At 35.4% G+C, this 13166-nt stretch overlaps 2 protein-coding genes across 2 annotated transcripts in view; both read left to right on the top strand.

Moving 5' to 3' along the window:
- kdrl (kinase insert domain receptor like) overlaps positions 1-13166 on the top strand; it is a 403844-nt gene that overhangs the window by 253914 nt on the left and 136764 nt on the right. The window lies entirely within an intron of this gene.
- The window catches only part of chic1 (cysteine-rich hydrophobic domain 1), a 29129-nt gene continuing 21284 nt past the window's right edge, over positions 5322-13166 (top strand). The window contains exon 1 of the mRNA XM_061900267.1: positions 5322-5485. Coding sequence (XP_061756251.1) covers positions 5361-5485 — 125 coding nt within the window. The 5' untranslated portion in view covers positions 5322-5360. The remainder of the gene's footprint in view (positions 5486-13166) is intronic.

The raw sequence follows: 13166 nt of genomic DNA, 5'->3' as shown, positions 1-13166 counted from the left end.
TAAATAGTTTGTTTTTCACTTTATGACTTTTTTTTTTATTGTTTGGACTATTAAATGTGCAACATTACAAGATTCAGCTTTTTAGAGTATATATATATATATATATATATTTTTTTTTACCCCATTTTAAACCAATTTTGAAAAATAAATACCGTATTTCCTTGAATTGCCGCAGGGTTTATAGTATGCGCCTGCCTTCAATTACTACCGCAGGGGTGTCAAACTCAAACACAGAGTGGGCCAAAATTTTAAATTGAACAAAGCCGCGGGCCGAGGTTGAACAAATTAACCTTTTAATAGGGACCCAAAGAAGTTTTGTACTGAATATTGAACAAGCAAGACTTATATAACTTTATAGTGACATGCAAAATCGAGTTTCAAATAATACTAATAATTTAAAAATAGCAAAGGCATATCAAATCAAATTTAAATAGAAATTGAATGCCTCTTTTCTATTTGCAGCCTTCTCAGGTAAATATCAAAATAAACTTTTCCCACAGGCTAATAATACATTTTTATATTGTAGCGTCCAGGAAGAGGTAGTGCTGCAAGGGGTATTGTGTTTTTGTTCTGTTGTGTTTATGTTGTGATACAGTGCGGATGTTCTCCCGAAATTTGCTTGTCATTCTCGTTTAGTGTTGGTTCACAGTGTGGCACATATTTGTAACAGTCTTAAAGTTGTTTGTACGGCCACCCTCAGTGTGACCTGTATGGGTGTTGACCAAGCTTGCATTGCATTAGCGTGTGTGTGTGTGTAAAAGCCACATATATCATGTTTTTACGTAGGAAAAGCGGACGTGACGATAGGTTTTAGAGGACGCTTGAGGCAGTCGCACCCAATATTGTTATACAGGTGGGAATCGGGAGAAATTTGGGAGAATGGTTGCCCCCTGTGATTTTCGTGAGGGGCACTGAAATTTTGGAGTCTCCTTAGGGGTTAGCTAGTATGAGTATTAGCGGTGAATGCGGGGTTACAGCGACACCGCCGCTGTATAATACCGGCGGGCCAGCTCTAATGTTAATTTGATATTGCCTCAAGGGCCAAATGAAAATACACGGCGGGCCAGAGTTTGACACCCATGTACTACCGGGTCGAACTCGCTTCCCAAAATAATTAGCGCATGCTTATTAGTATTACCGCCGGGTCAAACTCGTGACGTCACGAGTGACACTTCCCCTGTCATCATTTTCAAAATAGAGGAGGCTGATTTCAATACCGGTATTTTGAAATCGCATAAAGGGAAGAAGATTAAGAACTATTCAGTAGGATTTAAGGTCCGAGCTCACATCACACTCAAAATTTTGACTGCATGACTTTGGTAAGTGCCGGAGTGAGAAGAGGTTTTAAAATAATTAGCGCATGCTTACTTTTACCGCATGCCTTTGGTAAGCGCAGGAGTGAGAAGAGGTGTTGAATTAATTAGCGCCCCGGCGGCAATTTAAGGAAATACGGTACATATACCCAGCTATAAAGTTAATATAATCATTTTAACAATAAAACAAAAACTATCAGTACATCTGGTTATGCATTCCGAATCGGTAAAAATACAACTGTTATACAAACAAAACATGTTTTTTAATTAAGTATACAAGCTGCTTTTTAATGGCATCAACATGTAAATAAATAATTTTTCACTTTATGACTTTTTCTATTATTTGGACTATTAAATGTGCAACATTACAAGAATTGGGTATTTGCAGCTAATATGACCATTTTATTAAGATAAAAAAAACTATCAGTACATCTGGTCATGCATTCTGAATCGGAAAATCAACAAAATGTTTATTTGTAGTCAATCTTACCTAAATTCTAGTAATTCCTGCGCAGAATTATACAAACAAAAAAACAATTTGGATGCAATTAGAGCCCACATCAATCAGTTTTATGATGATATTTAGGAAATATCCATCATTGTAAAGGGCGGCGCAGGGTCAAGTGGGTCAAACAAGTCATGTCGCCAGCCCAATATTTATGAGCTTGTTATTGGAACTAAAAGATGAGAGCGGGCGCTGGGCCCGCCTGCGTGTTGAGGATTTGGAACGTTCATTGGACTCCACTTTATAGTCTCATATACTGCATTTTAAAGAGATTTATGTTCCTCTAAAGCAGACCTGGGCAAATGAAGGCCAGGGGGTCAAAGTGCGGCCCGTTGAGCTTTTCAATCTGGACCGCCGGACATTCCCAAATAATTGTTTTAGATGTTTAAGATGGAAAGTTTAGCTGTCTTTATAATGTGCACTCATGTTTTCTAATGACTAAGTCTTCAACTATACTAAGTCTTTCAATGCTTGGAATCTGCACTTTTGCAGGATATACTAGTTACTATGGTCATCTAATTAGTTACTATGGTCATTTAATTAGTTACTATGGTCATATAATGAGTTACTATGGTCATTTAAATAGTTACTATGGTCATCTAATTAGTTACTATGGTCATTTAATTAGCGACTATGGTCATTTAATTAGTTACTATGGTCATGTAATTCGTTACTATGGTCATTTAATTAGTTACTATGGTCATCTAATTAGTTACTATGGTCATTTAATTAGCGACTATGGTCATTTAATTAGTTACTATGGTCATGTAATTCGTTACTATGGTCATTTAATTAGTTACTATGGTCATCTAATTAGTTACTATGATCATCTAATTAGTTATTATGGTCACTTAATTAGCAACTATTGTCATTTAATTAGTTACTATGGTAATCTAATTAGTTACTATGGTCATTTAATGAGATAATATGGTCATCTAATTAGTTACTATGGTCATCTAATTAAATGAATAAATAAATAAATGGGTTTTATTTGATCTAGTTACTATGATCATATAATTAATTACTATGGCAGTCGAATTAGTTACTATGGTAATGTAATTAGTTACTATGGTCATCTAATTAGTTACTATGGTCATTTAATTAGCAACTATGGTCATCTAATTAGTTACAATGGTCATCTAATTAGTTACTATCGTAGTTGAATTAGTTACTATGGTAATGTAATTAGTTACTATGGTCATTTAATTAATTACTATGGTCATCTAATTAGTTACTATGGTCATTTAATTAGTTACAATTGTAATCAAATTAGTTGCTATGGTCATCTAATTAGTTACTAGGGAAATATAATTAGTTACTATGGTAATCTAATTAGTTAATATGGTCATCTAATGAGTTACTATGGTCATCTAATTAGTTACTATGGAAATATAATTAGTTACTATGGTAATCTAATTAGTTACTATGGTAATGTAATAAGTTACTTTGGTCATCTAATTAGTTACTGTGGTCATCTAATGAGTTACTATGGTCATCTAATGAGTTACTATGGTCATCTAATGAGTTTCTATGGTAATGTAAGTCACAGCAGCTCAGACGAGGCACCAAGCAGTGTGTGTGTGTGGGGGGGGGGGGGGGGGGGGTTCCACAGAAACGTGGGTGTCAGGGACAGACGTGGAAGGAGATTTTTCCAAAATAGTTGTAATGCTTAGTGATTTATCACATATCAGATTTTTTTTAACCCTTTTCGTTCATAAATCTCTGTGTTTGTTGCTGTTTTGTTGCGTTTCGCTTGATAGTAAAACATGTGGATGGCTAGGGGGTGTGACGTTCACCTGTCAATATTCAGTGTTTTATCCTTCATAGTTAATATTGTAACATTCTTTATTTTCATGTACATTCTGGGTGTCTCATTCTGTAAAATCATTTAAAATTCCATTCTGTTTTTTTAAGGCAGTCAGTAATAACCTTTTTACATTCAGTCAGACATTATTGTGAGGTTTAATAAATAGACCTCCTTTTTTAGACCATTTGATCTGCCATTTCTTTTCTTTTCTACTCTGCCCCCCTCTCCCTTGTGGAAAGAGGTGGGGGGGGGGGGTGCACAGGTCCGGTGGCCATGGATGAAGTGCTGGCTGTCCAGGGTCGGGACCCGGGGTGGACCACTCACCTGTGTATCGGTTGTGGACATCTCTGTGCTGCTGTCCTGTCTCCATTTGGGATGGTCTCCTGCTGGCCCTACTATGGACTGGACTCTCACTATTATGTTAGATCCACTATGGACTGGACTCTCACTATTATGTTAGATCCACTATGGACTGGACTCTCACTATTATGTTAGATCCACTATGGACTGGACTCTCACACTATTATGTTAGATCCACTATGGACTGGACTCTCACTTATATGTTAGATCCACTATGGACTGGACCCTCACTATTATGTTAGATCCACTATGGACTGGACTCTCACTTATATGTTAGATCCACTATGGACTGGACCCTCACTATTATGTTAGATCCACTATGGACTGGACTCTCACTATTATGTTAGATCCACTATGGACTGGACTCTCACTATTATGTTAGATCCACTACGGACTGGACTCTCACACTATTATGTTAGATCCACTATGGACTGGACTCTCACTTATATGTTAGATCCACTATGGACTGGACCCTCACTATTATGTTTGATCCAGTATGGACTGGACTCTCACACTATTATGTTAAATCCACTATGGACTGGACTCTCACTATTATGTTAGATCCACTATGGACTGGACTCTCACTATTATGTTAGATCCACTATGGACTGGACTCTCACTATTATGTTAGATCCATTATGGACTGGACTCTCACACTATTATGTTAGATCCACTATGGACTGGACTCTCACTTATATGTTAGATCCACTATGGACTGGACCCTCACTATTATGTTAGATCCACTATGGACTGGACTCTCACTATTATGTTGGATCCACTATGGACTGGACTCTCACTATTATGTTAGATCCACTACGGACTGGACTCTCACACTATTATGTTAGATCCACTATGGACTGGACTCTCTCACTATTATGTTAAATCCACTATGGACTGGACTCTCACTATTATGTTAGATCCACTATGGACTGGACTCCCACATTATTATGTTAGATCCACTATGGACTGGACTCTCACACTATTATGTTAGATCCACTATGGACTGGACTCTCACACTATTATGTTAGATCCACTATGGACTGGACTCTCACTATTATGTTAGATCCACTATGGACTGGACTGTCACACTATTATGTTAGATCCACTATGGACTGGACTCTCACTATTATGTTAGATCCACTCGACGTCCATTGCATAGCTTTTAAGGTTATTTTTACAATAAAACATGACTCACAATTACTGAATAAAATCAATGAATTATGTGCTGGAGTCCAAACTCCTTATGGTGGACTTTGTTTTCTTTTTTTTTTTTTAAATGACCTTAACTTGAGTTTCCCCTGGCTTGACCGCTGCGTGCTCGCTCCCGGACTCGGCGTGCGCGGCCCCGCGGCGTGACGTCACCAGCGCAACCAACATGGCGGACTTTGATACCATTTACGAGTTGGAAGACGACGACGACGAGCGCGTCGTGATGGAAGAACACCTGTCCAGATACTCCCCGGAGCCTGTGGTGCTGCGTGGGGCCGGTCACATCACAGTGTGAGTGTCCGCGCGGCGCTTCTTTGTCCCCGCCCGCGTCACGCTGTCACGTCGTCGTTTGTTGTGGTTTGTCTACTAGCATCATGCTAACGAGCTAACTGACGCGGCCCAGAAAAACAAACAAACAAACGAACGAAAAGCAGCAGAGAGCAGCGACTTTTGTCTCTTGACGTCTTTTCAACACATTAAAGTCACGTCGGCTCAACTTTGCGTGTCCGGGGTACACTTTGTACTGTCTTTCTTCTAGCTGGCAATAATAGTGAACAAGTTGAGATGCGGCCCAAACGCCTCATACATATATATATATATATATATATATATATATATATATATATATATATATATATATATATATATATAAGTGGCACTACAAAATGTAAACAAACTTGATAAAAAACTTAAGGCAATGTTCAGATTTTATTGTACAAATAATATACATACAAACCCCGTTTCCATATGAGTTGGGAAATTGTGTTAGATGTAAATATAGGCAGAATACAATGATTTGCAAATTCTTTCCAACCCATATTCAGTTGAATGCACTACAAAGACAAGATATTTGATGTTCGAACTCCTAAACTTTATTTTTTCTTTACAAATAATTCGAATTTCATGGCTGCAACACGTGTCAAAGTAGTTGGAAAAGGGCATGTTCACCACTGTGTTACATCACCTTTTCTTTTAACAACACTCAATAAACGTTTGGGAACTGAGGAAACTAACTGTTGAAGCTTTCAAAGAGGAATTATGTAGCGCTTCAGTCATTTAACAGTCCAGGGTCTCCGCTGTTGTATTTTACGCTTCATAATGCGCCACACATTTTCGATGGGAGACAGATCTCGACAGCAGGCGGGCCAGGAAAGTACCTGCACTCTTTTTTTACGAAGCCACACTGCTGTAACACTTGCTGAAATAAGCAGGGGTGTCCATGATTACGTTGCTTGGATAACAACATATGTTGCTCCAAAACCTGTATGAACCTTTCAGCATTAATGGTGCATTCACAGATGTGTAAGTTACCCATTGCCTTGGGCACTAATAAATGGGTTGTACTTGTATAGCGCTTTTCTACTTCAAGGTACTCAAAGCGCTTTGACACTACTTCCACATTTACCCATTTCACACACACATTCACACACTGATGGAGGGAGCTGCCATGCAAGGCGCCAACCAGCACCCATCAGGAGCAAGGGTGAAGTGTCTTGCTCAGGACACAACAGACATGACGAGGTTGGTACTAGGGGGGATTTGAACCAGGGACCCTCGGGTTGCGCATGGGCCACTATCCCACTGCGCCACGGCCGTCCCTAATACACCCCCATACCATCACACATGCTGGCTTTTCAACTTTGCGGCCTATAACAATCCGAATGGTTATTTTTCCTCTTTGTTCTGGAGGACACCACGTCCTCTGTTTCCAAATATAATTTGAAATGTGGACCCGTCAGACCACAGAACACCTTTCCACTTTGCATCAGTCCATCTTTGGGGTGAGCTCGGGCCCAGCCAAGCCGTCAGCGTTTCAGGATATGTTGCTAATGGCTTTGGCTTTGCATAGTAGAATTTTAACTTGCACTTACAGATGTAGCGACTAACTGTAGTTACTGACATTGGTTTTATGAAGTGTTCCTGTGCCCATGTGGTGATATCCTTTACACACTGATGCAGTACCCGCCTGAGGGGATAAAAAGTCCGTAATATCATCGCTTACGTGCAGGTGATTTTTCCAGATTCTCTGAACTTTTTGATGATTTTATGGACCGTAGATGGTAAAATCCCTAAATTCCTTGCAATAGCTCGTTGAGAAATGTTGTTCTAAAACTGTTCGACAATTTGCTTACAAAGTGGTGACCCTCACCCCATCTTTGTTTGTGAATTACTTAGCATTTCATGGAAGTTGCTTTTATACCCAATCATGGCACCCCACCTGTTCCCAATTAGCCTGCACACCTGTGGGATGTTCCATATAAGTGTTTGATGAGCATTCCACAATTTTTGTCAGTATTTATTGCCACCTTTCCCAACTTCTTTGTCACGTGTTGCTGGCATCAAATTCTAAAGTTAATGATTACTTGCACCACAAAAAAAATAGTTTTGTCAGTTTGAACATCAAATATGTTTGTTCCATTCCATCCATCCATTTTCTACCGCTTATTCCCTTTCGGGTTGTAGCATATTCAACTGAATATGGGTTGAAAAGGATTTGCAAATCATTGTATTCCGTTTATATTTACATCTAACACAATTTCCCAACTTATATGGAAATGGGGTTTGTATGTTCGTGAGTTTTACTTAGACCAGTTATCTTTTGTAAGGTTTGCAAAGACAACAATTTTTTTTACTCAATACGACAGTATAACTCATACTAAACATAACTCCTAAACCAAACATGCAAAATGGGTAATTAATGCCTAAAATAATGTATCTTTGTGAGTTTTACGAGAAACATATGTGTTTGTATTAGTTTTTTACTCAATATGACAGTAATGTTCTTATAAATAATGCTGGAATAATGTATCTTTTTGAGTTTTACTAGAAAAAATATCTTTTATAAGGTTTGCAAAGACAACAATTTGTTTTTTTTTACTCAATATGACGGTATGACTGTCATACTAAACATAGCTCTTAAATCAAACATGCAAAATGTCTAATAATGCCGGAAATAATGTATCTTTGTGAGTTTTACTAGAAACATGTGTTTGTAAGGTTTTCAAACACAATTAGTTTTTTACTCAATATGACAGTAATGTTTCTTAGAATCCTGAGATAATGCGGAAAAAGCAATAAAAATGTATTCAAACATGACTCCTAAACCAAACATGCAAAATGTCTAATAGTGCCTGGAATAATGTATCTTTGTTAGTTGTCTTAGAATAATGATCTTTTGTAAGGTTTGCAAAGACAAAAATTTGTTTTTTTACTCAATATGACAGTATAACTGTCATAGTAAACATAACTTCTAACCAAAAATGCACATTAGCTAATAATGCCTGAAATAATGTATCTGTGTGAGTTTTACTAGAAACATATGCGTTTGTAAGGTTTCCAAACACAACAATTAGTTTTTTACTCAATAAGACAGTAGTTTTCTTAGCGAAAAAAGCAATACAAATGTATCCAAACATAACTCCTAAATCAAACAAGCAAAATGTCTAATACTACCTGGAATAATGTATCTTTTGAGTTTTGCTAGGAAAAAATATCTTTTGTATGGTTGCAAAGACAAAAAATTATTTTTTTTACTCAATATGACGGTATAAAACTGTCATACTAAACATAACTCTTAAATCAAACATGCAAAATGTCTAATAATGCCTGAAATAATGTATCTTTGTGAGTTTTACTAGAAACATATGTGTTTGTAAGTTTTCCAAACATGATTGTTTGTAAGGTTTCTAAACACAAATATATTTTTTTTTATTCAATATGACAGTAATGTTCTTAGAATGCTGAGATAATGCAAAAAAAGCAATAAAAATGTATTCCAACAAATAACTCTAAACCAAACATGCAAAATGTCTAAAAATGCCTGGAATAATGTATCTTTGTGAGTTTTACTAGAAACATACAGTATGTGTTTGTAAAGTTTACCGAACACAGCAATTCGTTTTCTACTCAATAAGACAGTAATTTTCTAGTGAAAAAAGCAATACAAATGTATTTAAACATAACTCCTAAACCGAACATGCAAAATGTCTAATAATGCCTGAACAATGTATGTTTGTGAGTTTTACTACAATACATATATCTTTTGTAAGGTTTGCAAAGACAAAAATTTTTTTTTTTTTTACTCAATATGACAGTATCACTATAACTCCTAAACCAAACATGCAAAATGGGTAATAATACCTATGAGTTTTACTAGAAAAAATATCTCACGGTGGCAGAGGGGTTAGTGCGTCTGCGTCACAATACGAAGGTCCTGCAGTCCTGGGTTCAAATCCAGGCTCGGGATCTTTCTGTGTGGAGTTTGCATGTTCTCCCCGTGAATGCGTGGGTTCCCTCCGGGTACTCCGGCTTCCTCCCACTTCCAAAGACATGCACCTGGGGATAGGTTGATTGGCAACACTAAATTGGCCCTAGTGTGTGAATGTGAGTGTGAATGTTGTCTGTCTATCTGTGTTGGCCCTGCGATGAGGTGGCGACTTGTCCAGGGTGTACCCCGCCTTCCGCCCGATTGTAGCTGAGATAGGCGCCAGCGCCCCCCGCGACCCCGAAAGGGAATAAGCGGTAGTAAATGGATGGATGGATGGATGGATGGTTTGCAAAAACAACATTTTTTTTTTTTTTTTTTACCCAATATGAGAGTATAACTGTCATACTAAACATAACTCCTAAGCCGAACATGCAAAATGTCTAATAATGCCTGGAATAATGTATCTTTGTGAGTTTTACTGGAAACATATGTGTTTGTAAGTTTTCCAAACATAATTGTTTGTAAGGTTTCTGAACACAAAATATTTTTTTACTCAATATGACAGTAATGTTCTTAGAATCCTGCGATAATGCAAAAAAAGCAATACAAATGTATTCAAACATAACTCCTAAACCAAACATGCAAAATGTCTAAAAATGCCTGGAATAATGTATCTTTGTGAGTTTTACTAGAAACATATGTTTTTGTAAGGTTTACCAAACACAGCAATTCGTTTTCTACGCAATAAGACTGTAATTTTATTAGTGAAAAAAGCAATACAAATGTATTTAAACATAACTCCTAAACCAAACATGCAAAATGTATAATAATGCCTGGAACAATGTATGTTTGTGAGTTTTACTACAATACATATATATTTTGTCTGGTTTGCTAAGACAAAAAATTGTTTTTTTTTACTCAATATGACAGTATAACTATAACTCCTAAACCAAACATGCAAAATGGGTAATAATGCCTAAAATAAAGTATCTTTGTGAGTTTTACGAGAAACATGCTTCTGTAAGGTTTCCAAACACAATTAGTTTTTTACTCAATATGACAGTAATGTTCTTATAAATAATCAATCAATCAATCAATGTTTACTTATATAGCCCTAAATCACTAGTGTCTCAAAGGGCTGCACAAACCACTACGAAATAATGCCTGGAATAATGTATCTTTTTGAGTTTTACTAGAAAAAATATCTTTTATGAGGTTTGCAAAGACAAAAAAATTGTTTTTATTACTCAATATGACAGTATAACTGTCATACTAAACATAACTCTTAAATCAAACATGCAACATGTCAAATAATGCCTGAAATAATTTATCTTTGTGAGTTTTACTAGAAACATATGTGTTTGTAAGGTTTCCAAACACAATTAGTTTTTTACTCAATATGACAGTAATGTTCTTAGAATCCTGAGATAATGTGGAAAAAGCAATAAAATGTATTCAAACATGACTACTAAACCAAACATGCAAAATGTCTAATAAAGCCTGGAATAATGTATCTTTGTTAGTTGTATTAGAATATTGATCTTTTACAAGGTTTGCAAAGCCAAAAATTTGTTTTTTTACTCAATTTGACAGTATAACTGTCATACTAAACATAACTTCTAAACCAAACATGCAAATTGGCTAATAATGCCTGAAATAATGTATCTGTGTGAGTTTTACTAGAAACATATGCGTTTGTAAGATTTCCAAACACAACAATTAGTTTTTTAAGACAGTAGTTTTCTTAGCGAAAAAAGCAATACAAATGTATCCAAACATAACTCCTAAATCAAACAAGCAAAATGTCTAATAATACCTGGAATAATGTATCTTTGTGAGTTTTACTAGAAAAAATATCTTTTGTATGGCTTGCAAAGACAAAAAATTCTTTTTTTTACCCGATATGAGAGTATAACTGTCATACTAAACATAACTCTCCAGCCGAACATGCAAAATGTCTAATAATGCCTGGAATAATGTATCTTTGTGAGTTTTACTATAAACATATGTGCTTGTAAGTTTTCCAAACATAATTGTTTGTAAGGTTTCTAAACACAAAAATATTTTTTTTGTACTCAATATGACGGTAATGTTCTTAGAATCCTGAGATAATGCAAAAAAAGCAATAAAAATGTATTCAAACTTAACTCCTAAACCAAACATGCAAAATGTCTAAAAATGCCTGGAATAATGTATCTTTGTGAGTTTTACTAGAAACATACAGTATGTGTTTGTAAAGTTTACCAAACACAGCAATTCGTTTTCTACTCAATAAGACAGTAATTTCTTAGTGAAAAAAGCAATACAAATGTATTTAAACATAACTCCTAAACCAAACATGCAAAATGTATAATAATGCCTGGAACAATGTATGTTTGTGAGTTTTACTACAATACATATATCTTTTGTAAGGTTTGCAAAGACAAAAAATTGTTTTTTTACACTCAATATGACAGTATAACTATAACTCTTAAATCAAACATGCAAAATGGGTAATAATGCCTGAATAAAATATCTTTGTGAGTTTTATGAGAAACATGCTTCTGTAAGGTTTCCAAACACGATTAGTTTTTTACTCAATATGACAGTAATGTTCTTATAATGCCTGGAATAAAGTATCTTTTTGAGTTTTACTAGTAAAAATATATTTTATAAAGTTTGCAAAGACAAAATGTGTTTTTTTACTCAATATGACAGTATAACTCTCATACTAAACATAACTCCTAAATCAAACAAGCAAAATGTCTAATAATGCCTGAAATAATATATAAGGCTCCAATTACCTCATATCAAATATTCCGCTTAGAAATATTTTTGAGGAATATACTGCATATTTTTTTTGTGTATTTTTTTTAATGACAGTCCATCAAACAAACAACAACAATCATAACTGACTGTTGGATCTGAAGTTGAAAATAAAAAAAATAAACAATGTGTGACTCATTTTTAGCACTGATGAGTGGGGCCATTTTAGACCCCAAATATTTGTATGTATTTTTTTTAAACTGTCTTTGTTCAAAAAATAATATTAAATAAAAATCAATGTCATTGTGAATCCAATTACTCCACAAAATGCTGCATATTTTGTGTTTCTGCCATAAAAATACAGGGTATTCTTAAACAAAAAGGACATAAAACATAAAAAAATGCAAGAACAAAACTTAATGTTGTCAGATCCAATTTTGATTTAAAGATTTAAGCAATGAAAATAACAATGATATGACTTATTTTTAACATTTTTATGACGGAGACACTGATTTGCAGATATATTTGGGTCAAAACTGAGAATAATACTATTACAAACTCCATGACTTTATTTAAATGCACGAGGCATGATTATTTAAAACACAAGTAAATAAAAACAAAGACAAGTGCAGCGAGTCTCTTAGCACAGTAACATCATAAGGTGAATCGGAATTTGTGTAAATAAATACCTCCCTGAAATATTTAGTATTCCTTTACAACAGGGGTCACCAACGCGGTGCCCGCGGGCACCAGGTAGCCCGTAAGGACCAGATGAGTAGCCCGCTGGCCTGTTCTAAAAATAGCTCAAATAGCAGCACTTACCAGTGAGCTGCCTCTATTTTTTAAATATTATTTATTTACTAGCAAGCTGGTCTCGCTTTGCTCGACGTTTTTAATTCTAAGCGAAACAAAACTCAAATAGAATTTGAAAATCCAAGAAAATATTTTAAAGACTTGTTTCAATAAATAATTTTTTTTTTTTTTACTTTGCTTCTTATAACTTTCAGAAAGACAATTTTA

The sequence above is a fragment of the Nerophis ophidion genome, linkage group LG05, assembly GCF_033978795.1.
Source record: "Nerophis ophidion isolate RoL-2023_Sa linkage group LG05, RoL_Noph_v1.0, whole genome shotgun sequence".
Lineage (NCBI taxonomy): Eukaryota > Metazoa > Chordata > Actinopteri > Syngnathiformes > Syngnathidae > Nerophis > Nerophis ophidion.
Note: the sequence above shows the minus strand (reverse complement) of the source record. Positions and strands in the feature narration are given on the sequence as shown.